General features: G+C 44.4%; 1 protein-coding gene across 1 annotated transcript in view; it reads right to left on the bottom strand.

The window, feature by feature from the left end:
• Nucleotides 1-12,481: 12,481 nt before the first annotated feature.
• Nucleotides 12,482-23,700, bottom strand: part of LOC142565899 (uncharacterized) — a 37,926-nt gene continuing 26,707 nt past the window's right edge. The window contains exons 2-3 of the mRNA XM_075676525.1: nt 15,417-15,503; nt 12,482-13,849 (exon numbers count right to left, since the gene is read on the bottom strand). Coding sequence (XP_075532640.1) covers nt 12,824-13,849; nt 15,417-15,503 — 1,113 coding nt within the window. The 3' untranslated portion in view covers nt 12,482-12,823. The remainder of the gene's footprint in view (nt 13,850-15,416; nt 15,504-23,700) is intronic.

Below are 23,700 nucleotides of genomic sequence, written 5' to 3'. Positions count from 1 at the left end.
TAGAAGATAAACCCGTTGCTCATCCATGGGCGAACGAAGCCATCTCACCGCAGGCACTTGCGTCGAGAGTAACCAGAGCGGAATCTGCTCCACTCAAAGTAATCTTCGCGCGCGATAACTGCACGCTCGTGTTGAAACGTCAACAGGTATGCGCGTACGTAACGAGCGAAAACTAAATACAAGCAAATAATTAGAAGTCCCGTAGAAGGCACAACATACATAGAAGTAGAGACGACCGGACAAAGCTGGGGTGTAATTGAAAGCTTTGCTACAAGAAATTGACGTATAAATCACTCAGTCCAGAAATGTGGGTGCAAAGGCCATGCACCGTCATCAAGACAGATCAAGTAAACGAAAACAGCGAGATAACCTAGCACGCTTCATGACATCCTCTTTATCACTAAGGCTTAGACGACGTCACGCTGATGCACGTGTTATCCTGCTTAATAATATGGAAAGCATCCAAAATATCTCTGCCTGCCTTCGTTTTACTGGCATCAATAATACTAACTCTTCCAACCATTGCGATGTGCCCGGAATTTCTACAGTGACTTGGCAAGTCTGCAACGTCAATCGCAGAGAGGGAACCCTTACGTTCCCTTAGTCGACCATCGATGCACCGGTCAGTTTGACCGATATAAGCTTTTCCACAGGTGGAGATATTACAGACTATCACTTGAGTCACAAGAAAAGCAAACTTGACAAGATGCCACGCGTACTGCTCATTTGCACCAGCAACTTATAGCGCACTACCTGACCTCGACGACTGTTCATTTTGCACTGACGTCTACGTACAAAAGTATGGTATTTGTATGGGGTCCAGCGTAGCTCTTAATGACTGCGCACGTTAAAGGATAAGTTGTTAGCCCAACGTTGCCCTCGTGCACTTCGTGCAACTTTGTCCCTGTTTCCAATGTAGTATCCTGTCCAGTAGTATAATAAACAAACTAGCCAAGCTTCAAGTTGCTTTAACGTGTTTAGTTATGCCGATGATTTTTTGGTGCTCTTAAATATACCTCTTGGCGACAATGTAGAATTTGTGGCCAATGTTGTGATGAAAAACTTAAAATTGTGCGTGAAAATCACTCATTTCATGTAAGAACTACCGGGAAAGAACTGTATTAAATAATTGGTCCTGGAACTAATGTTTTGCGCTGACAGGCACGTTTTCTGGCTGTGCGCTCTGTTGTCCTAAAATGTGCATAATACTACAGCTCTTGGCCCTCTAAACCAACAGAAAGGGTCATACTGACGCATTGTTTCAAGAATGCCTTGCAGCAGGGTTGTTTTCATTTAGTGCAAGTCAGTTTCCGAAAGCAAGCAGCAAGATTAAAAGCGGCCGGTTGTCCAGACCGTGTAACAAAAGTTGTTGCTGAGACGCCGAAGAAGCTGTAGTGGAGGACGGGGTAAAAGGAATTCAAAGTTAAGCCGTGCATGAACAGGCTATAGCAGAGCCTGAAAACAGTAGCGAGCAGATATGGCGCAGAAGGCGTTTCTCTCGGCTCCTTAGGAGCTGAGTAGGTTGTATAAGCATACCTTCGGGCCAACAGGTCCAAAGAAGCAGTACACGTGCGGCAGAGAGGAGAGGTACATATAAGATGCGCACTGCACTTTCACTAGGTGGTTCTTCTTTCTTTGGTCATGCAGTTTTAAGCGCAGAGTTCGGCACCTTTGCGAACCGGCACGTCAGCTGGATAGAAAGGTGAACAAACTTGTTTTTGACGAAATAGACGAGCAACCATTGACCCTGAGCGCGTCAGCCGACGCTTCCCATTACGATGCAAAGCCGTACGACGACTCGGCTCGTCGGCCGAGGAGACTGATAGGGCCCCCTCGAAAACACGACTTGCCCCCGAAGTGGGGAAACTAGTTTGGAGTGCGCTGGTCTCTCGCAGCCATTGCAGTGGCTTGAAACCCATGACAGAAAAGATCCACGTGTTGGTCTCCGAGTACCGTACCTGCAGAACGAAGTAACCCGAATTTCGTAGCCGCGTCGGAAAAGCCGCGATAGACCATGATGTCAGGAATAATTAGGCATTCTGCTTTTCCTGATGACATTGTGGTCACCTGGTAGTGATATCACCCGTGAAAGAATATGGTATATGAAATCACTCTTATTTAGAATGCCAGAAGGTGGTTTTGGTTAATGTCTTTTTGGCTAGTCGCTACCCCACATGGAAGTTCCGCAATGAACGAACTGTCGAGCAGAGGTGCTGCAGCCTAACATCTTAGGGACGTAGTTTTTTTAGATTTACTGCAACATTAGTTTCACTGAATAACTTGCTTTTCTTGCGTTCTATTACCACATTTTGCGGGATCATTTTTATTGAATTCAGTTTCTTCTTCTGTGCTCTGTTCGCGGCAAAACTGTGTCCTTCCTCGCAGAAACTTTCCATTTTTCTGTCGGCGCACTGGATGAACTGTAAGGCTATGTCATGGTTTTGCTTTATTGACCTTGTTGTTGTCCCAGCCGCCTTAGGATGAGCCGCGCACTTAGCGGCTCGGGGCGCTCTGTGCGTACACTGCAGCAGCAAACTCTTAGGGAAAGAAATGCTATTTACGTTTTATTTTGTACAAAATCGGCTTCAGGGGTGCTCTTTTCGAAAAGCTTTCTTGACGTGATAGATGAGGGGCTTACATTTGGTCAATTTTAGTTCCTATGATGAAGACGATTATTACACGAGGCCCAAAATGTCCAAGCTCTACCTGTTTCCTTACATTACAATTTAAACAATCGTTAAACACGAGGTATTGCGCCTTTCCCGCATAGCAATGCGGGCTAAAATGTCAATTTGAAAAGAGAAAGGTGCGACACCATAAGGTACCGACAAGCAGCTTCAAATGGTGCACTGACGTAGAAGATACAAACAGCCTAAGCTGTCCTTTACTAGAACAGGTTGAACTCGATTGTAAACATCAACGAAAGCTGGACTATCAGTCTGAAAAAAAAATAAGCGCTACTTTCCATTTAGCTCAGGGAACTATCAGTGACATACCTTTTGATGGATGTTCAACATCTTCGAAAAGAAGACCTCAACACGATTCTAAATAGCACTGGTCAAATTAACAACCTGATGGCTCAAGGCTGGCACCGAGACTCAAGAAGGCCATAGTCCCTTGGCCATCTGGAAAATTGGAAAGGCGAGCGGTCATGGCCCTTCAATGATAGCTTAAAGTGAGCAAAATTATTTCAGATAATAAATACAATATATGTCATCCGTTGTACGTTCAGTTTATGGGCGTATGTGTTCTGCGACTTGGCTTTGTATTCCCTTCAGTGCCATGGGTTTAGGTGTATTGTTTAGGTGTGACCTCACTTCGTATATATTTATGAGATCTTAACGTGCATTTCAACAGTTGTTTCTATTTGCTGCTGAACATGTTCCGGCAACTTCATCTTGCTTGGAGTGCGCTCAATAATTTGTTATTTCCCAAAGTTCGTGCTTTAACACGATGTGGCGCTCACATAGCTGTACTCGAATCCTTCTCATTCTCAACCACGGGACTTAACTCTCGTCTGTACAGAGCTCTTACTCTGTGTGTGATATGTTGTGCCTTCCTCTTTTTTTTCTTCTTTCTAATGCGAAACATTATTTGGCTCAACCGAGGCACTTTGCGGTAAATATATAAATATGTTTCCTGCCTCGCCTCGTTGCGGCCCTCCTCAAAAAAAAAAAAAGGCCAATTCAAGTTACTGACGGTGGCATCGAACCTCTGACTCCCAAGCACAGCAACCCCATGATCTAACCATCAGGCCATTTTCGCTTGTTTCTCTACTGCCTGCTTCTGACATGTCACAAACAAAAATAATCAAACACTGTTTAGAATACTATCATTGTCCCCAGACGGGCTGGTGTTTTTCAACATCCGGCCACTTTGGCACGCATGCTTTTCTCGTGGCCAACGCCACCGAGCTCTTTGGACGACTTGCGCGTCCACCACGTGTCACGTAGAAGGAACGAGAGCAGGTGCACGCGCGCCGGTTTCCACTCGGCTGCGAGCCTTAGCGCTGTCTTGCCCGTGCGGCACGCGCGGTAGCGTGCCAGTGTCGCCCATTCCTGCCTCGTGGCAGCTAACGATTAGAGACGCTTCGTTAGGCTTCACTGCCTTCGAGATCGTCCCACATTCCCCAGTACGTATACCGGTACCTAGGCGCGATGCAACAGATTGTACCGCATTCAGGATAGGCCTAGGGTGTGACGGAAAAGGTAGTAACGTTTCTTCGCCGGAGTGGAAATGGAATTGTCAGGATGCCATCGTCATCTTCTTGCTTATGTCGTCTTACGCAGGCTCGCTTCACACACAATTGCTTGTTTTGCACAAACACGTCACTCCATCTGGACACTCTTTGAAGAAACCCAAACGATGCTGGGTAGTAAACCTATTCTTGAGAGAGCAGGTTAACGTTTGACGAACCCATTGTAGCGCAATTATACACAAAGAACAGAGAACCATACACCACGAGCGCCGTGGTATCTGGTTTTTCGTTTTTTGTTTTTCTCGTAATAGCGCTAAAATGGCTTCATCAGATGCTGGATAGCCAGTTACGTTTGCATAACCTCTATTCCCACATTTCGTGGGATCTGCATAATTTTTATCCTTTTCCTTTTTCCCTTTCCCTTTTTTTCATTCTCTTCAAGCCAGCGGGCGTTGTGTCCCTTTTAGGAGACAATTGCTAACACGCCTCTTTATCACTCTGTGGGGTGTTTATATATGTTTACGTCATAAATAGCAATCTTAGGTGCACTGATGTGGCCTTTATCCTATTCAGTGCCGCAAATGGTACGCATCGTCATGCATCCTCTTTTTCTATGTGTGTGAATTTTATGCAACAAAAGATATCCAGCGTTAGTTATAGGTACTAGCATCTTCTTATAGCCATTGTATGAAGAAACAACTGTATCAAACCACCTACTGAAAAGTCAGTTTCCCATACAATTACAATTTATAGCTAACAATGCATCGTAACACCATGAATTCTGACCGCTGGCTATCAGCTTCAAGAGGCTTCTATTCGACTTAATTTCTTAAAATAAAATTTACAATTATGGGGTTTTACGTGCCAAAACCACGATCTGATTATGAGGCACGCTGTGGCGGGGGACTCCAGAAATTTGAACCACCCGGGGTTCTTTAACGTGCACCTAAATCTGAGTACACGGCTGTTTTCGCATTTTGCCTCCATCGAAATGCGGCCGGCGTGGCCGGGATTCAAGCCCATGACCTAGTGCTTCCCAACTCAACACCATAGCTACTAAGCAACCACGGCAGGTGATTTATTTTGTTAAGAATAGTCAAAATTTCATGCTATGCCACAGAATGTGGGCCCAATGCCGAGGATGAAAGACTAACGAATACGCGCAATGTTGTCCAGCTCTGGCTGCTTGATATGAGTTGCTGAAATTTAGCAAAACCTGTACTACCTTTCATTTTTTCTTGCATCTGAGTGTAGTGAGTGGGATTATAAACAATGCTAGGGAAGCGTGGTCAGTTTGGGTGCGCGAAGAACAGCATATTAAAGGGGGATGGTAGGCACTTTCAAGACGCCAGAGAGCTTTGCAATTTTCTCATTTTCCTTATTGAATATTTCTTTTTATATTTCAGGCGCTTAGTAGAAGGCGTTCTTCATTTATGCGCACCAATTCTCACCTAAAAATATTAAGAAGTCTTTATATATCAATCGTTTTTGGTACATTGGTCGAGGAACATTTAAAAAGTAAGTGATGCAATTAGTGCGTTCAAACTTCTGTCGAATATTGCGCACAAAGCGGGCCCTTCACTGAACTAAAAGAATACATTTTATATTTTAATTCGCTTGAGAAAAATTTTTTCGACGTTGGCATCCCCAAATGAGGGCAATTTTGCAAAGAACATTATCTACTTAAAAAAAATCTGCTCATGGCGACACAATTGTTTTTCGTTGAGTAGATGCATTTGGCAAATTACAAAAGTTGGGCAAAATCTCGCACAGAAAATTTCGTTCGTCGCGGGGACAACGTTCCTTTTTTTCTAACATGGATGAAGGTTTCCAGACTGACTGCACTTTTCTTCGCTACTCCAAGGTATTTGATCGCGTTCCACACTCCCGCCTAATAGCTAAACAATCGTCGTTGCACTTACATTCTTCAACGATCTCATGATTGCGTAATTTCCTGTCATTTCGTAAACAGTTCACCGTCGTTGACGGATATTCATCCGATTTAACTGACGTCTTCTTGGGTGTTCCCCGGGGCAGCGCCTTGAGTCCATTACTGTTTTTATTCTACACCAATGAACTGCTGTCTAACATTACTTCAACCATTATACTTTTCGCAGACGGCTACATAATATATCGGAAAACTAGCTCTCCCTCTGAACATCTTGAACTTCAGAACGCCTTAGATCAAATCACTAACTGGAGCACATCGTGGCAAATGACGCTGAATCCTGGCAAATGCAGAACTGTGACTTTTACCCGCAAAATGACGCCTTCAGCCTTCCCATACTCACTAAATTCTAACCCTTGTGCGCATGCGACTTCATACAAGTACCTTGGCGTATATCTCACTGTCAATCTTTGCTGGAAGACTCACATTAATGACATGACCGTCAAAGCATCGCGTACTCTTGGCTATCTGAAACGTAATCTTCGAGATGCCCCATTAACCACTCGAAAACTAGCCTATCAGACTTTTTGTTCGTCCTCAACTTGAATTCGCCTCGCCCATATGGTCACCGCATCAGGCTTATCTAATACAATCACTAGAACGAATTCAGAACCGCGCGGTACGTTTTATAACCAGGAAATATGACCGACAGACTAGCGTTACTAACCTGAAGGTCTCGCTATCACTCCTGACACTAGAGCTGCGAAAGAAGGTCGCTCTGCTCTGTCTTTTCCACAAAATAATTCATAGTCAGCATCCTACTACCCTTCCCCTTACCGAACCACATCGTAAATCCCGTCGCTTTTGTAATAGCCACAGCTTTAGGCGCATATTTGGCCGAACCACGATTTTGATTCATCAGCGCTTCCGCGTGCCATAAGCTACTGGAATGATCTTCCTGATCGCATCGTTGCCATTCATGACTCTGCAGTCTTCAAAGACCAAGTACGGCTCTGGTTTTCTTAGCTGTTTTATTCACTGCCTTGTACTTTGTTAGTCACCCTTTTAGCCGCCATTTCAATGTTCCTTCAGAGATTGCATATACTGTGCAATATTTTTCTGGCCTTATATTTGTAGCTTTATACTTGTCATTACTTATCTGCGTCCTGTGAAACTGTTACCCATTGTATAATGATGCATGAGCTGCATTATTGTGTCCTTCACATTCTGTACATGCCCCCCTGACACAATACTCCTAATTGGAGCCTGTGAGTATTTTCAATAAATAAATAAAATAAATAAATAAGAACTATTTTCCAGAAATCGCGTATAAGTGTTCAGTTGTGAACCGTCAAGCCGGAAGTTCATTAAAGGACATAATTTCCCACCTCATTTATCAGTAATTTCTTTACAACAGGCTTCCTGGCAATTACTGTAGCTTTTCTCTTTGAATTGCGATTGAGCAATTGAGCGAGACGCCAGGGGGTGACGTACATGGGCGTGGCCCCCGTGAGTGCGGCTGGACGTTGTTGTTGCAGGGTGGCGTACGGTTTCCCCAGAACGTGAGCTTTTTCTTCAGATTTGATGATAAGTGATGCATTCCTGTTATCTGAGTGTTACATGTGAACACAACTACTCTGTGTGTATTAAAAATGTAGGAGAATTTGAACTATGCGAGGAACAAAATCGCTGACGCATAAGCAAGCTCTCTGCCGCCAAAAGTCAGTAATACATTTTTCAATAAATGTTCGCAACTATGAAAAGCTAAAATGAGTTATATAAAGCCACAAATGTCAATCGTAAAAGCGAAACAATTTTCTTTTGCGTTTTCTTAGCGCTTTGTGAGAAGGGGTTGTGCGGAATCGCTATGAAGCCGAATCGTTCTTGTACAAGAGAGAGAGGCAACTATGGCGCCACGTTTGAAGCATTTCTAGTACTTGTTTCGGCATCAAACTTAGAGGATATATTCTTCATAAAGTCAAGTATTATTGCTGCAAAATCGAAAAGAAACACTTATTTGAATGTCATTCAAGTTTTCTACACCCCTATTCACAGGCCAGATCATACGCTAGAGGTATTCGAATGGACAGCTGCTGGCTGGTCGCGAAAAAGAGGAACGATTAACGAAGGACAGCCATCCAGAACAGTTCTTACGAACGATAAGTTTGGCGAATTCAGCCGTTGATGCTGTAGGCCACGTGCATTTTACTCGGATAATTTGTCATCATCATCATCATCCCCGTTAGATCACGTTCTTAGCGCGATTAGCATCCTTAGCCTACTTGCCCCGTTTTGGCGTGCTACTTCTGCCTGCGATCTAGCCCCCGAAACGCTGCTGTAACTCACGAAACAAAAAAAGAAAGAAAAATACGTGTCCGACTGTTGGTTCCGAACCCGGTTCCCTACCCACTAGACCGCGGACGCATACCTAGAAGTTCGACATAACACCCTTACCAGCTTCAATCGTGTAAGCCAGTGGTTTGAGTCGCTTGACACGCGAGTCGCGTCGCGTGTCAACAATTTAATGATAAAAGTAAGGACCTATGCGCTTCTAGCCTATGCGAACCCTATGCAATCTCGCCGATAGTTGATTCAAGTCAGTTATGCAGAACTCCAATTCTACGGTGCAAGCGGGACAAAACTGCCTGCGTTTGAGAGCCCACGTTTAGTGCAGGTTTCTTTGTGGCGTCCGCGAACCCGAAGCAATGGAAATCTCAGAATGATCCTTACAGACTGTAAATAAAGGTGTTTTCCGCAGTACGGCGTGTCGCTACACTGCTTGAATGCTAATCGCATTAACGTCGACAGTCATCGTGGGATGGGTTCTGCCGGAATGTTCACGCGTCTGAATATCACTGGGTTTGCCGCTGAAAATGATCAATAGCGAATGGCACAATATATGTACGGCTTTTTTCTTGCTCGTCGTGACAAGCAGATAAGTTTGCCCGCGATTTCGCACATCTTCAATGATCACTACACGAGTGCATCGCCATGCGTAGATGGGAGCAGGGGCGAATGTTTTTGTCCTAAGTTGTTGCGATGTTCTTCTGGGTGGATCACGTACGAGAGAAAAAAAGAACAGCGCCGAGAAGGAAAGAGAGCCGGAAGAGATTGCGATGCCATAGAAACTACAGGCTGCCATCAGAAGCATCCCTTATAGGGTCCTGTAGTACGTAGAAAGGATCCAGCCTAAGAAAAGAGAGAGACGACAGAACTGCCGCTCTAGCCCCCGGGGGACATCGCCAGCGTATTATATTTGCCATGCATAAGCACGGACAGCCTATGTGCGCGGTCAAGGTGTACGAAGCGCAATCGTACGCATGACTCTGCATGCTTTGAGGAAACCAACAAGTACGCTTATCTTACGCCTGAAGTATATTGGGACGCTCGCCCTTATTTGATTGTGAAAGTAATGCTTCATTTCTCTAATAAAAATTCTCTGGTCTTTTAGTGTATACATTTAGAAAATTTTCAAGAGTAAAAGTTAATAAAAAATGTACAAGTGAGGTTGTTATAGTGAGGTGTTATAGAGGAAACCAACAAGTACGCTTATCTTACGCCTGAAGTATATTGGGACGCTCGCCCTTATTTGATTGTGAAAGTAATGCTTCATTTCTCTAATAAGAATTCTCTGGTCTTTTAGTGTATACATTTAGAAAATTTTCAAGAGTAAAAGCTCCTAAAAATTGTACAAGTGAGGTTGTTATCGCTTTTTATTTTACTTATTAACGAATTCCCTATACTTATCACCAGTGTCGCACTGTGCACTGTGGTAAGCAAGATGGATGGAGCGGTGTTCGCTCTGTCATTCAGTTCTGAAGTAGGTCCACGCCAAGTCAACGTGTTTCTTTTCTACGAACGCGGAATGCAGACGTTCTTACCATGCGACAAACTACGCCGAGAGCGCAGAAAACTAATCAAGATTGCAAGGCAAGAGAACACCAAGAGTATGAATCGGCGCAGTGGGTTCTCTGACGCTCCTCTACAAAGGAGTTCCCGGCCGCCGACTTTCCGCCTTCTCCCGAGCGGGAAGGGCGTGCGCTGTCGCGTCAAGAACCGTAGGTCAGCCCGGCATGAGCACACGCCCTTGGAGAAACTTGAGGCCTTTGATAAGTAGATGTCGTACGATGCTCAGCTGTGCTGATAGAGCGGTCGCTACTTATCAGTGCAGGCCCCCAGCAGTCCCGTCCCCAATAAACGTTATCCAAGCGCACGCAACTGGATCGACAATGGCGACGGCAGTTCGAGCTCGGCGATAGCGGCAGATAGCGCCCGGCTTCGCTTACGCTCGCCGCACACACGACTCTCGGAGACGACACCTTGGAGCGTGTTGCCTTGGGCGCCGCCTAGCCCGTATGCCTTCATTTATTTATGCCCGTCTGTTAGCCAAGTGTCCTAGCACACGTAGCAAATTGTATGAAGCCCTCGGGATAAAGCACTCGACAGTTCGCCCCAGGGACACTCTCACTTTCCCGTTATCATATCGACGAATTTTTTCTCCTTGTCCACTACAGGATCGGAAGCCTTATTCGGCCCAGAGCAACGCTTCTTGCAAGTGCGTCTAAACCGCTAGAAGTTGCAGTTTCATTATTGACTGTGGTATTGTGGTTCAGATTTATCGCATCTGCATGCTGTGAGGAGAGAGAAGCCACAAATCAGTCGACGTTTAAAATTAAATTCTGGGCTTATGCGTGCCAGAACCACGATCTGATTATGAAACACGCCGAAATGAGGGACTCCGGATTGATTTTGACCTCCTGGGGTTCTTTAACGCCTACCCAATGCATGGTCACGGGTGTTGTTGCATTTCGCCCCTATCTAAATGCAGCCGCCGAGGCCGGGATTAGATCCCACGACCTCGTGCTTAGCAGCGCAACGCCAAAGCCACTAAGCAAGCACGGCGGGTTTTCTCGACGTTTCCATCAACGTACACAAGAAGTCCTGCATATGGACAAAAATAAATATGGGATTTTATGTTCCCAACAAACCTCGGTTATGAGTGACACTGTTGGGGGAGACTCGATTAATTTCGATCACGTGGTGTTTTTTAGCGTATACAAACCTCAGTATGTAAGGGGAGCGCACGTAGTACGCTACGTTAGTGTGTGGTTCGCAAATACCACACCGCTCGCAGAAACGAGTGTCCAACAAGAACAAAACACAGCTCTGCCCTGGATCGCTTTCCTTCAGTCCTCCTGAATACACGCTCTAAGTGCCACCTGTATAGCATGCCGCATGTACTGCTGAACGTAGACACAAATTACAGTACGCGAAACTCCTTGCCACCTGGGAATCCAACACAACGCAGCGGACCGTGGTACAAGTTTGCAGCATCGGCTTCAAAGACGTTTCTCTTCATCACTGATAGTTTATTTGTATCATTCTTCTAATTTGGGGTAGTGTAGAAAACATTTAACATGTAAGCGCAAGACAGACAAAACTTCAGTGAAGTAAGCGTGCCGTTTTTTTTTTCTTTGCATTTAAAGTAATGTAAAAATTTTATAGAAGCCTTTTACAGAAGTCTTTATTCGCACGTTTACTTGTGCTCAGACAGACGTACACGCGTGTCCACACTCGTTCTAATCACGTGGTGAAACCATAAAAGCAATTTCAACGCCGACATATGTCACTTGATGAACGAACACAGAGTGTCGGTCTTCGAGTTCAAAGTCATTGATTACAGGCATGTAAATATAGAGTGCCTGCTATGGTATGGTAAAACTTTTTTCTGGTCCTTCGGAACGCGCATCAGCACGTAGCGGCCCGCTCCCACGTCGGTACAGACAGACCGAGCCTCCCTGCTCCGTCGCGGGCCCGATGGACAGGCCATAGATGTGCTTCAGGATCGGGGCTGCTTAGGGCAGCTTTCCGTTTGGACGACGTGACGCCGACGCCGTCGCGTAACGCAGCGCACCGCCACAGCATGTGCTCTAAGTTAGCTGCGTCTGAGCATAGCTCGCAAATAATGGTCGATTGTATCTCTGCACAGATTCTGTGTAACAGCGCGTCTAAACCGTTAGAAGTTGCTGTTTCATTATTTACTGTGGTATTGGAAATGCCTGCTAGTTGGTACAAAAGACACTCAAGGGTCATATTTCGCAGCGATTCATTTCATTCCCCATTATTTTCGCCTTTCATCGTTCTTGCGGATGTCGCTGTGTTGTTTCGATTATCGCAAGAATCGGCCATTCGGCATGATGGATAAGAAAAGAATGGGAAATGAAGTGGATCAGCGTAATATACGGTCCCGTATGTATCAGTATGCCAGCGGCCAAGAAATTTATTCGTCAGGAGACGCTTTGCGCTGAGGAAGCAGTGTGCGCGCTGCTGTGCACACATACAAGCAAAAAAAAAAAACAAGCCTACAGACTCTCACACTCAATAACATTCGAACATGCGCTTACTGAAAAAAAAGAGATCAAGCGTGTGGATGCAATACGATAAGTGCTTTTCAATAGAGTTACCGTAGTTATTTCAGCATTGCAACACGTACTGAAGGCGCAACGAGAACGACCGATTCTGGCACTTAAGGCTCAACACGAAGTGAAGTACCGCGTGAATACAAATAAATACGCGTTTTATAAAGAAAAATAAAATCGTATGAATCTTCGTTACTAGGAAAGCGAAATCAATGCTGTTAGCATATACGACAAATGAATGCATTTTTGAATAACGCAGCTCAGGCGCAAAGTGAAGGAATCGATAAACTGCACGACACAATGTTTAGCCAGCGGTCGTCAAACTTCCACGACATGGCTATCGTAAACAGAGGGCCCCGGCTGCGACTTCGAATCGGCTGCACCATTAGGGCTGATAATATCGCCTGTTGAAGTACTGGCAGCGTCGGCGACTTCTTCCGCAGCTACCTGGCCTAAATGCGCCTCGGGTTCGTAGTAACTAGAAAATTCTTCCCGCCCAGGGGCATTCTCTTCGGAGAGCACAGGTGGGTCGGATATTGGGTCGGCGATCTCTGTGTCCTCCTCGTCCTCTGGCAAGGGGACTGGTCCCGTTTCGGGCTCCGGCTTTCTCTCAGGCTTCGGTCGCTTGGGAAGAGTCGGAGGCCTGGGCACTGGCTTAGGCGCTGGCAGTGGTTTGGGAACCGGTAGTGGCTGCGGTTGCTTTCTCTGGGGTGGTGCGGGCCGCTTCGGTGGTGCTGGCCTGACGGGAGGGGAAGGCTTTGGCAATGGCAACTTTGGCGGTTGCCTGGGCGGTGAAGGCCGCCTGGGAGGAGTCTGAGGTCCCCGAGGGGGCGGTAGTTGAGGCTTAGGAAGGCTAGGCGGCTGCGGTGGCTTCGGAACCTGAGGGGGCGGCGGAAGTCTCCCAGGACGGCCAGGTAGGGGCGGCAACGGCGGATAACCGGGAGGAGGCGGCGGCAGCGGAGGAAGATAGGACAGCGCCGGTATAAAGGGTGCTGCGGCGTGTATTATCTCAAATGGGTATCCCGCGTTGCCGGCACCAAGAATTGGGCGCCTGTGTATCACATATGGCACAGTCAGAGAGAAGGGTGGCATTGGATGGTAAGATATAGGCATGTGGAAAGGTACTGCGAAAGGTCTGTACATGGGCCTTGGTATAAACACGAGTGATTCATGGGTTGGTCTGTCTATCGGAAAAGGCAGCAAATCTCTGTGGATGTCATAAGGTCCCGAATCCAGGGGCGCGCTTCCCGATGCTTCAGGTCTGACTTGTGCTTCGGCAGAGCTTGGAACCAGAGGCTTCGATGACGTGGTTGGTGCATCGACAGTGGCATGTCTTTTGATTGCCTAGAACCAACAAATAAAGAAAATGCAAAAAAACATCTATGTTTACGGCTGGAACGAGGAAAAGGAAGAGAAAAAGACAAAGGAGCAAACTAATATTCTACATTGTTAATGGGGCCAGACAAAGCGAACCCAATCATAATAAATTCTTGTTTGTACGCTGCCTACTTACTTCAGTGAAACCGGGTGATGTCGAAATCTTGTTGCACTGATTTATGAGAAAAAACGAGCCACTAGAAATCTATCAAGGTTATAAGCATAAAATACATTGCTTGTGCTGATGTCAACAAAAGACTTATAGGACTTATAGTGTACGTATACCGCCGACGCCAATATACGCCTTGATTCGCTCCTCTTCGAAGAAATCGCACTGTTCGCTATTATTCAAGACAGGGCTAAGGGTGTTGTTTGTTGGCATCAGCCAACAAACAACGCCTTTAGCCTTGTCCTCCTTTCAAGAGCAATTAACGAGATAATGTACATATGTAAAAAACTTGGAGGACGCATAAGCTTTGCCTTCAAGATAGGAACGTGATAGCATTCAAAGATCCCTGACTGTTTCTCACGCTTCCGGCAACTGCAGCTTATATAACCGTAATGCTTGCCGGGAAGTGCTGGCGGCGAACGCTATGCACGAATGCGAGCTTTCTGGTAGAAACGCGGCCTCTTGCGGTGGCCGATCCCGGAGGTTATGCACAGCCGCACCAAAAAATACATACTTTTTCAAGTTTTTGTTATTGTTTCGCGCTTTTAATGTTTAAGCCTGAAAAGATTTAACATAAAAGGCATGCGCTGTCGGCGTTTTGTTTCATGACATTTTGGGCTGTCATTCTCAAAATTCCGAAGAATAAATTTGTCCAGAATGTCAGACAACGTATGAGCAACTTTAGTGCTAGAATGGTGTGGCAATATAACTCGCATATACCGCATGTCATATAGCAAGGTGTGGCATATACGTATACCTAAATATATACGGAAATTTTCAATCGCTGATAACTCAGCCGGCGCCGGCGCCGGATTTCCTGCGACATGGGGGCCCTTAACACTATCGCGTTAAAATTTCGAAGACGGGCGGCCCCATGTTGCCACAAGCTAAACGAGGGAACTCTGAGTTGATGGAAAATTTAAATTTTACTTGATGGCTTTGGTGGCCAAACCCTTTTGGGTGTCAAAGGGCAGAATAATTAATTCTTGAGTATTAATCCTGCAATATTTACCAATTGATGCGTCACGCTATCTGTCCTTTGACATTAGGCAAGCAAGAGTATGAAAGAAAACGTTCAAGAATAAAGTAAAACTCAGTTTAAATAGCGGTCATACTGCATCAATGACCAATATGCTTGTTTTAAATCATCGAGCGGCCATTCTTTCGCTTCAGTTTTTTTTTACAAGCTTGCGCAAGCCACTTCACTATGACAAACCATTACTTGTACGCGAGTCCCGGTATATCCAAATGCTGGATGTATCAAATGAATTTACAGTGCACCCTGCAATATGTTATAGGCGGCTTTAACACTTGATGCCCATGCATAGCCCTAGGGCTTGACAAATGAACGGGAGAGCGTCTTACGTCGTCCTTGCGATCCACTTCAGTTGCACCAACCGGAAGCGATTCAGTGGCCCATCCCACGCCGATTGCCAGGCCTACCAGCAGGAGCTAAAAAGGCAGTCAGATGACAAGGGTTGTTAGCAGCCCTGTGAAGGTCTCACTTCGCAACAACCATTACACTTCCACTCAGCACACGAATGTGCGTCCCTGCGCATATATGAGACAACCCGCGTCGATTTACTTGCAGTTACAAGACACACTATTAGCATTTTAATGTGTTCTGCCTTGGTGGCATAATCGCGAAGGAGAAGGGGGCTCTGCTCACGCGTCGTGAGCTTCGTTTTGCGAAATTTCTTATAATTCTGCCAAGCCTCGAGCGCTCCGTGCACAGGATCAAATCACTGTGAAAACATCATTGTCGTCATCATCAAATAGACAGAGCTCAGAGGAAATGTGTCTCTATACAGCGATATCGGTGCTCCAGGCAGGTCGGCCGCTCTTAGCCCTCGCTCGGTCAAGAGGGCCTGTACTGCAGACGCACCAAAGCAGACTTAACTTTCTTATTCAAGCTTGTAAATGGTCACTTTGATTATACAGAAATAGCAGATAACGTCAGTGTAACAACTCCGAAAAATAACTAGAGTGTCTCGACCTGTTCATGTATCTACTTTTGGCATCTCAAAGAATCCGTCGGCCGGGAATTCAGTGCGCCTGCAACGAACACTCAGGCAAAACTGAAATACTTCACAAACATTTGCCCACTTTCCAAGCAGCCCTCGAATTCGTTTCATAACCTACTTCCAAAAATTTCAACGTTCTTTTGTGTGGGATATTGTAAACCGTTATCGTATAACATGTGTACGCTTTATTCCTGTTTGTTGGTGTGTGTGTGTGTGTGTGTGTGTGTGTGTGTGTGTTTGTGTGTGTGTTTGTGTGTGTGTGTGTGTGTGTTTGTGTGTGTGTTTGTGTGTGTGTGTGTGTGTGTGTGTGTGTGTGTGTGTGTGTGTGTGTGTGTGTGTGTGTGTGTGTGTGTGTGTGTGTGTGTGTGTGTGTGTGTGTGTGTGTGTGTGTGTGTGTGTGTGTGTGTGTGTGTGTGTGTGTGTGTGTGTGTGTGTGTGTGTGTGTGTGTGTGTGTGTGTGTGTGTGTGTGTGTGTGTGTGTGTGTGTGTGTGTGTGTGTGTGTGTGTGTGTGTACTGTAAACCGTAATTGAATAAAATGGCATAACATGTGTACATATTATTCCTGTTTGTCGATGTCTATATATCTGTCTTGCTACATGTTATATATACTATACTTGTGACGACGCTTCATCGAATGCTGCTTTTGTTTCGTATATTTTTGTTGTCTGCCTATTCCTACCCTGAATAGGCCACAGTTGATTTTCTGACCGAATGAACATATTTCTTATTTTCTTATGTCCAGACAAATACCGTGAGATGGACACTTGAACGGCTGTTATTGTATATGATACCCATTTTAACCTTCGCCCATACCAAGACTAGCAGGTTGTTTCTGAGCACGTTAATAAAATTGATTGATTGATTGATTGATTGATTGATTGATTGATTGATTGATTGATTGGTTGATTGATTGATTGATTGATTGATTGATTGATTGATATGAAACACACATATACAAAGGACAAAAAGGGAAATAGGGAGGGATCAGGCTTGCAACTGCCTCCGAGAGGGGAACAACGCCTGGCTATTCTTTAGAAAAAACAAGCAAAGCTTTAATGCGAAGCATTCTATGCCTCTCACACCAGAAAACGTCTGTTAGGTAAGTAAATTCCTGTTTGGTCTCGTTTAGGGCCACTTCAATAAAAAAAGAAGTTACGTGTCCGTTTGTGCGACCTTCACCCGAGTCTCCCAGCACAAAACGCAATGTTCTACCCATTAGACCACATTTCTTTTTCTTTCGTGGCATTTATTGCAGGGCATAAATGACTCTTGCGCGCAGCGTAAGCAGACAAAGGAATTAATGAGTATCTTGCACGGCGACACAGTCACATACGAAGGGCCCCATAAAGTAGGAGTAAAGAAAGTGGGAAGACAGGGGTTTTAACTAGAAATGCGTCTGTTTGTCTACGCTACGCTTTGGCACGAGAAAGGGCCCCATAAAAGATCCTATTAATTATTGGGACATGCTGCCCAGACAAGGGTCAAGCCTTACGGAAAACACTAAAATGGTGGTAAGGTGGTAATGATACCTTACCTTACCAATACAAAACATCACTCTGAATTAAATTCAATGGTCGTATACATCCTTCAGTTGGACGATCATTTGAATGAAACGAGTTGCTGAGAATCTTGTTAATAATTCAACAATTGGCAATAGTCGTGCAAGTAGTGAGAGACTTCTACGTCTAGACAAATAGGATTGCTTCAATATTTAGGCCAGTAAAGGCAGGTAAAGCGCATACAACAAACAAGGCCACAAGAACGTATCAAGCCACAAGAACGAAGATCAGACAAATCCACCTACTAAACATCATTCCAATGGTAGATTAATGATCGCAGCGCCAGAGTTCCCTCTAGTAATTTTTGTAGGAAACTCTACGTTTCATAGTATCGAAAGGTGTTTGCTTGGGAAGAGTTTTAATCTCCATGTTTGTCAGAGTTATTACGCAACGCGGTGGTGCTGCAAATACATTCATTTATGAAGGCAGAGCATGCAGCAAGCGGTAGGAAGCACATCGCTGAGTAAGTTCGTGTACACACTCCCCACAACTCACAGGACAGGGAACAGGAGCAGTAAGTAAACAGGCAGCGTGTAAGAAACTGCCAATACATGAGCACTGCAGTGAATGGTACAAGCGTAATAAATGCGCTTAACTTCCATTAAAATATTATCAATAAAAAGGAAATTAAACGCAATGGGAAATTGCTTAAAATTATGGGAGATGAAATCGCTAAGCGAATTTCTCGAGAATACTTTTAACACAGTGACAGACGTTTAAAATTCGAGGTGTGAATTGGACAAGCAAGAATTCAAACTATACTGATGAACTCTTTAACCGCGAGATTAGAAAATCTGTCCCAATGCGAGACTCCAAGCCCGTCGTCCAACTATTTGATAACCGCTTCCAGACTTGCAAAAAGAAAAAAAGAAAGCGGGCAATGCTACCTTGTAGTGTGTAATCAAGCCCGGCCAATTTCATCCAGAAAATTGAAACTTAAATGCACGAGAACGATACTGCCATGAGCCTATAGCAGATGTCCATGTGTGACGTGACTGTTTGCGCTTCACCTTTGGGCGAGAATGAGCGAGTAAGGGCACTCGCTCATTTTCAGTCAAGCCGCAGTCTTGCAGACGCACATGAGTGACATGACTGTTGAGTAACATGACTCGTGCAACGGTGAGGTCACTCAGCAGTCATGTCATTCAAGTGCGTCTGCAAGGACCGTGACAGTTGCGTTCTCGAGCATGAGAAGAAAGGGGGTTAACCGAGGGACCCGATTTTTATTAATCATATCATGAGAAGCCAACAAACAAAGACACCAAGGAAAACATAGGGGAAATTACTTGTGCTTACTAATCGAATTAAAGAAATGATAAATTAATGGCAATGAAAGCGGATGAAAAAACAACGTGCCGCAGGTGGGGAATGATACCACGTCGTCGCATTACGCATCGATGCTCTAACCAATCGAGCTACCACTGGCGCAGTTTCCCCATGCACTTTCGTGAGTATTTATGTGTTACTACAAGAACAAACCTTGGGAGTGTTAGCCAGCGCCACCACTCACAAAGCTTGGCGGCGGATGTGGAACATACTTTTTGCCACAGGCGTCACGAGCACGTGGTCTTCCTGGGTGAAGGCAACTGGTCAATTAACCCGCACATACTACATGAAGGCAGCAATTTTGCCGGATTCAAGATCCTCGTTATGTAAGAACGAGAAGAAAGGGGGTTAACCGAGGGGCCCGATTTTTATTAATCATATCATGAGAATCCAACAAACACACCAAGGAAAACATAGGGGAAATTACCTGTGCTTACTAATTGAAATAAGGAAATTATAAATTAATGGAAATGAAAGTGAATGAAAAACAACTTGCTGCAGGCGGGGAACGATCCCACGTCTTGGCATTACGCGTGCAATGCGCGAGCATTGTAGTATAAATTTTCCGGGTTAAACTGGCCTGTGTTCATTACTCTGCAGAAATCAACACCCTATAACCATTTTGCAAGTTTGGATGCACTGAGATTTTCCAGTACGTCATCACGACTCCAGTACACATCAAATCTTGACTTTCCATCCCCTTTCTCTCAAGCTCTTCCTCCTCTTTCTGGCTCATTCCTGGTTAACCGCCCTGCTTTTCCTTTATGACTATTTTCTATGCTTCGGAAGAGGTCAGGAGCTCTACGAGCATGGTATTTAAGTCTCACATTAGGATCAATCTTCTGATTCATGCGGTTAAACAGTTAAATAGCCTAGCTTGTATAATTATTTGTGTTTTTAATATATCGAATATTTTTCAAATTTCTGATGCTCCGGTACATGCAGTCCTGAGGAAATGGCTTAATTATGTCACCCGCACTATCTTTAGTTAACTTCGAACGAATCTTCTGAAACCTTGAACGTGCATCCTAGACATACACACATGGAGACCGACACTGGGAACGTGATCATGACATTGAGAACTAGTGACGCGATGCTCGTGACCTAAATAGCTTCAGGATTTATGTGACACGTACAGCCAGCGTGGCTGACAACTAGCTGTGTTCGAATAGTGAGTTTCGAAATGTACAAATTGATTGATTGATTGATTGATTGATTGATTGATTGATTGATTGATTGATTGATTGATTGATTGATTGATTGATTGATTGATTGATTGATTGATTGATTGATTGATTGAGGCTCTAACCGCCCGGTGGACTTTTGGAGACACTTTCGTATGGCCTCCAGCAAACGTGGAGATCGTGTCCGTCTGCTGGACTCCTGTGGTGGAGAAGCGCAAGCAGTCACTTTTTTGTCGCTGTCCATTTCATAAACCGTCAGCTGACAGAACTATTCATCAGCTGCACATTCCTGCTGGAACTTCGATACTCTTTGTTGCAAATTTATTCTGCTAATGCCTCAGGAGTCTGCGACCATCTTTGTCCTACGGCCCTGAAGGCATCCCGGCCGCCATTATCAAAGCCTACGCCAGTATTTTTGTAACTGTGCTGACAACAATATTTAATAGCTGTCCGAATATTTCAGATTTTTCGCGTGCTTAGGAAGCCACACAAGCTTTTCCTGTCTTTAAATCCAAGCTTTTCGAATTGGTTACTAACAGTGTACTGTTCTTGAGTGTAAAAAATGTTCGCGTTCCAAATCAGCATAGATTTCTCTCTTGTCACTCAACGAGCTCTAACTTAGCCAGCTTTGTGATGCAGGTTTTCACGGCCATCACGCAAAGAAGTCAAGTTGATGCTTTGTATTGATGCTTTGTCAGCAAAGCGTCTAACGAGGTCAATCATCACCTACTGCTCGAGATCCTTGTGCAATACGGTGCTGAAGCTGCTATTGCAGCTGTAGTACGCAATTATCCCCTCGATAGATCCTGCTTCCTGAGCGTCAATGATTAATCTTCCTTTGTTTTTGCGGTATCTAGTGGTGTTCCCCTAGGCTTCGTGCGACGTCCCCTTCTCTTTTTAATTTTCATCAATGACGTTTCCTCTGCAGTCCAGAAGTCTTCATTTCTTGTTCACGCTGATGACATCAAAATATTTCAAGAGAGACACAGTATCGAAGACTGCCGCGCTCTGCATTCCGACCTATCTTCATTCTCTGAATGGCGCAAATTAAATGGGCTCACTCCAAGTTAATCTAAAACTAGAATTGTGTCATATTTGGGTAAAACTTATAATATAGTATTCTATTATTATTTTGATCGTGCACTGTTGACCAGGTTGTTGAATTAAGCGAACTCGGTGTGTTTTTTTATAGTACGTTAAGCTGGTACGTATTAGCACGAGTCCTGCGCATGCTCTGTTCCGTCTGCAGACATACAAGAGAATTCCGTACCACACCTACTTTCCTCAAATCCTTCACATCCAGAGACAAGTTTTGACTAAGGAAGACAGACAAGGAGGTCGCTGTATTTAGCCCTTTTTTTTCTCCTCAACTGCTCACATCATTAAAATAAATTGTTCAAAATTCGTCTTTGCTATGAACGAACTTGCTCCATTAAATACTATTCTGATGTTCACATCCATATTTTATTTTATTTATTTATTACATACTGCAGACCAATCTGGTCCAAGCAGGACGGGCAATACAATTTACAGAATACCTCTATTACATCAACAAGAAAGAAACATGATAGTACTAGAGGAAAGAACACAAAAAGACACAATCATCTAGTTATATAGTGCGTCATAAGGTTCTGTTAGGCTATTCCAGTCGGACACAGAAAGCGGAAAAAAAGGAAAACTTATAAATGTCTGTTCTTGCAAAGTAAGGGGCTAGAAATTGTGTTTAGTAATGTCGCGTAGGTCTTGTGGCCAAAGGGGAAAGAAACTGTGTCGGATCAATAGCCATTTTACCGTTACGAAGTAAGTTTAAAAAATTCAAACGACATTTTTTTCTTCTCGATTCAAGTAGTTCAATGTTGTTAGCTTTCCTGAGCTCAGAAAGGGAATCAGTATACTTAAATTTAGAATAGATAAACCTGACAGCTTTTCGCTGAATCCTTTCTAACTTTTTAACGTTAAGCTTAGTATAAGGATCCCAAACAATAGAGCAATATTCAAGCTTAGGTAGTATGAATGTGAAATAGCTTAGAAGTTTGACCTTAGGAGGAGAATTACGAAGTTTATGTCTTAAGTAACAAAGTTTGCGGAAAGCTGAAGCGCAAATGTGTTATCAATGTGCAGATTCCAAGAGAGATTATTAGTGATTGTCACTACTAGGTACTTGTAACTGGTAACCTGTTTTAAAGTAAGAGATGTCAGGTTATAAGTATATTTAAGAGGAGTTTTCTTGAGCGTTACACAAAGATAAACAGTTTTATCGGCAGAAACAGTCATGCCAAAATCTGTGCACCACTTCGATAAATGAATAAGATTAGAATTCCAACTCAACCGGATCATGTGCACCTCTGATTTCACGAAATAAAACAACATCATCTGCAAATAACCTAATTTGAGTTCCAGGAGTAATTACGGAGACATTGTCATTTATATATAAAAGAAACAGCAAGGGTCCCAGACCACTTCCTTGAGGCACACCTGATGTTACAGGAAGACTGCAGAAATCAAAACCATCAAGTGAAACAAATTGCGTTCGGTTATGTAAGTAATCGGAAACATAAGAGTCCAAAATGTCGGGAAAGTTAACATTTATAAGTTTATCGAGCAATTTATCATGAATAACTCTGTCAAACGCTTTACTAAAATCTAAGAATGTCGCGTCAATTTGTCCCTTATTATCTATGCTTGCTGCAAATGAATGAACTACCGTGACCAATTGTGTCGCAATACAGAAATTCCTACTAAATCCGTGTTGAAAGCTTGAGAGTATAGAGTTTTCCTCAAGAAATTGAATGATGCGTTTTGCTACAACGTGTTCTAATTATTTACAACAAGAAGATGTTAAGGACATTGGGCGATAATTTTCTCATAACAAACGATCACCTTTTTTATAGACGGGTATAAATTGAGCTGTCTTCCATTCATCAGGTAGCCTCGCAACATCGAAACAAAATCACAAGAAATTTAGTGATACTTTCGGCATAACGACGAAGAAAAATATGTCTTCAGTTACTCGAGTACGCGTGGTGTGGAATGCACAATCAATTCAAATAGCACATTAATTGAGCGTGCGCAGAAAAAAGTTCATGAGTATAATGACCACACGCACGAACAGCTTTTTAAAGGGAAGCTGAAACACTTTTCGAAAAAAATGAGTTCTCTGCGGCATTCTACAGTTTTGAGTCCCCTGAACACGAATATCTGGTTCAAGAAGGGCGGAAACAAACGCAAGCGGCTGTTTTTTCAAGAAAACGCGCACCAGCGCCTCAGGGCATCGCGCGAACGCCGCTGTTGCCCGTGATTGGTCAGGGCCGCTGTGACGTCAATCGCGGCAGTTGCCGGTCGGCACCGCCGTTTCAGAGCTTACCACGCTGTTTTGTTCTGGCTTCATAGCTGAGTTGTAAGCATTATGGAACGTTCTCGCTGTCTCGGACAGCTTGTACTTTCGCCGTACATGTTCGAACCGACAGGCGATACGGAAAACGATGGCGGCAACGGCGGTAACGGCGGCAACGACGATGTTGAGTGTGCCAACAGCGAGAGCGATTAGTGCACCTT

Source organism: Dermacentor variabilis, chromosome 1, assembly GCF_050947875.1.
Source record: "Dermacentor variabilis isolate Ectoservices chromosome 1, ASM5094787v1, whole genome shotgun sequence".
In the NCBI taxonomy this organism is placed as follows: Eukaryota; Metazoa; Arthropoda; class Arachnida; order Ixodida; family Ixodidae; genus Dermacentor; species Dermacentor variabilis.
The sequence above is the reverse complement of the archived record's forward strand: the minus strand, read 5'-3'. Positions and strand labels throughout refer to the sequence as shown.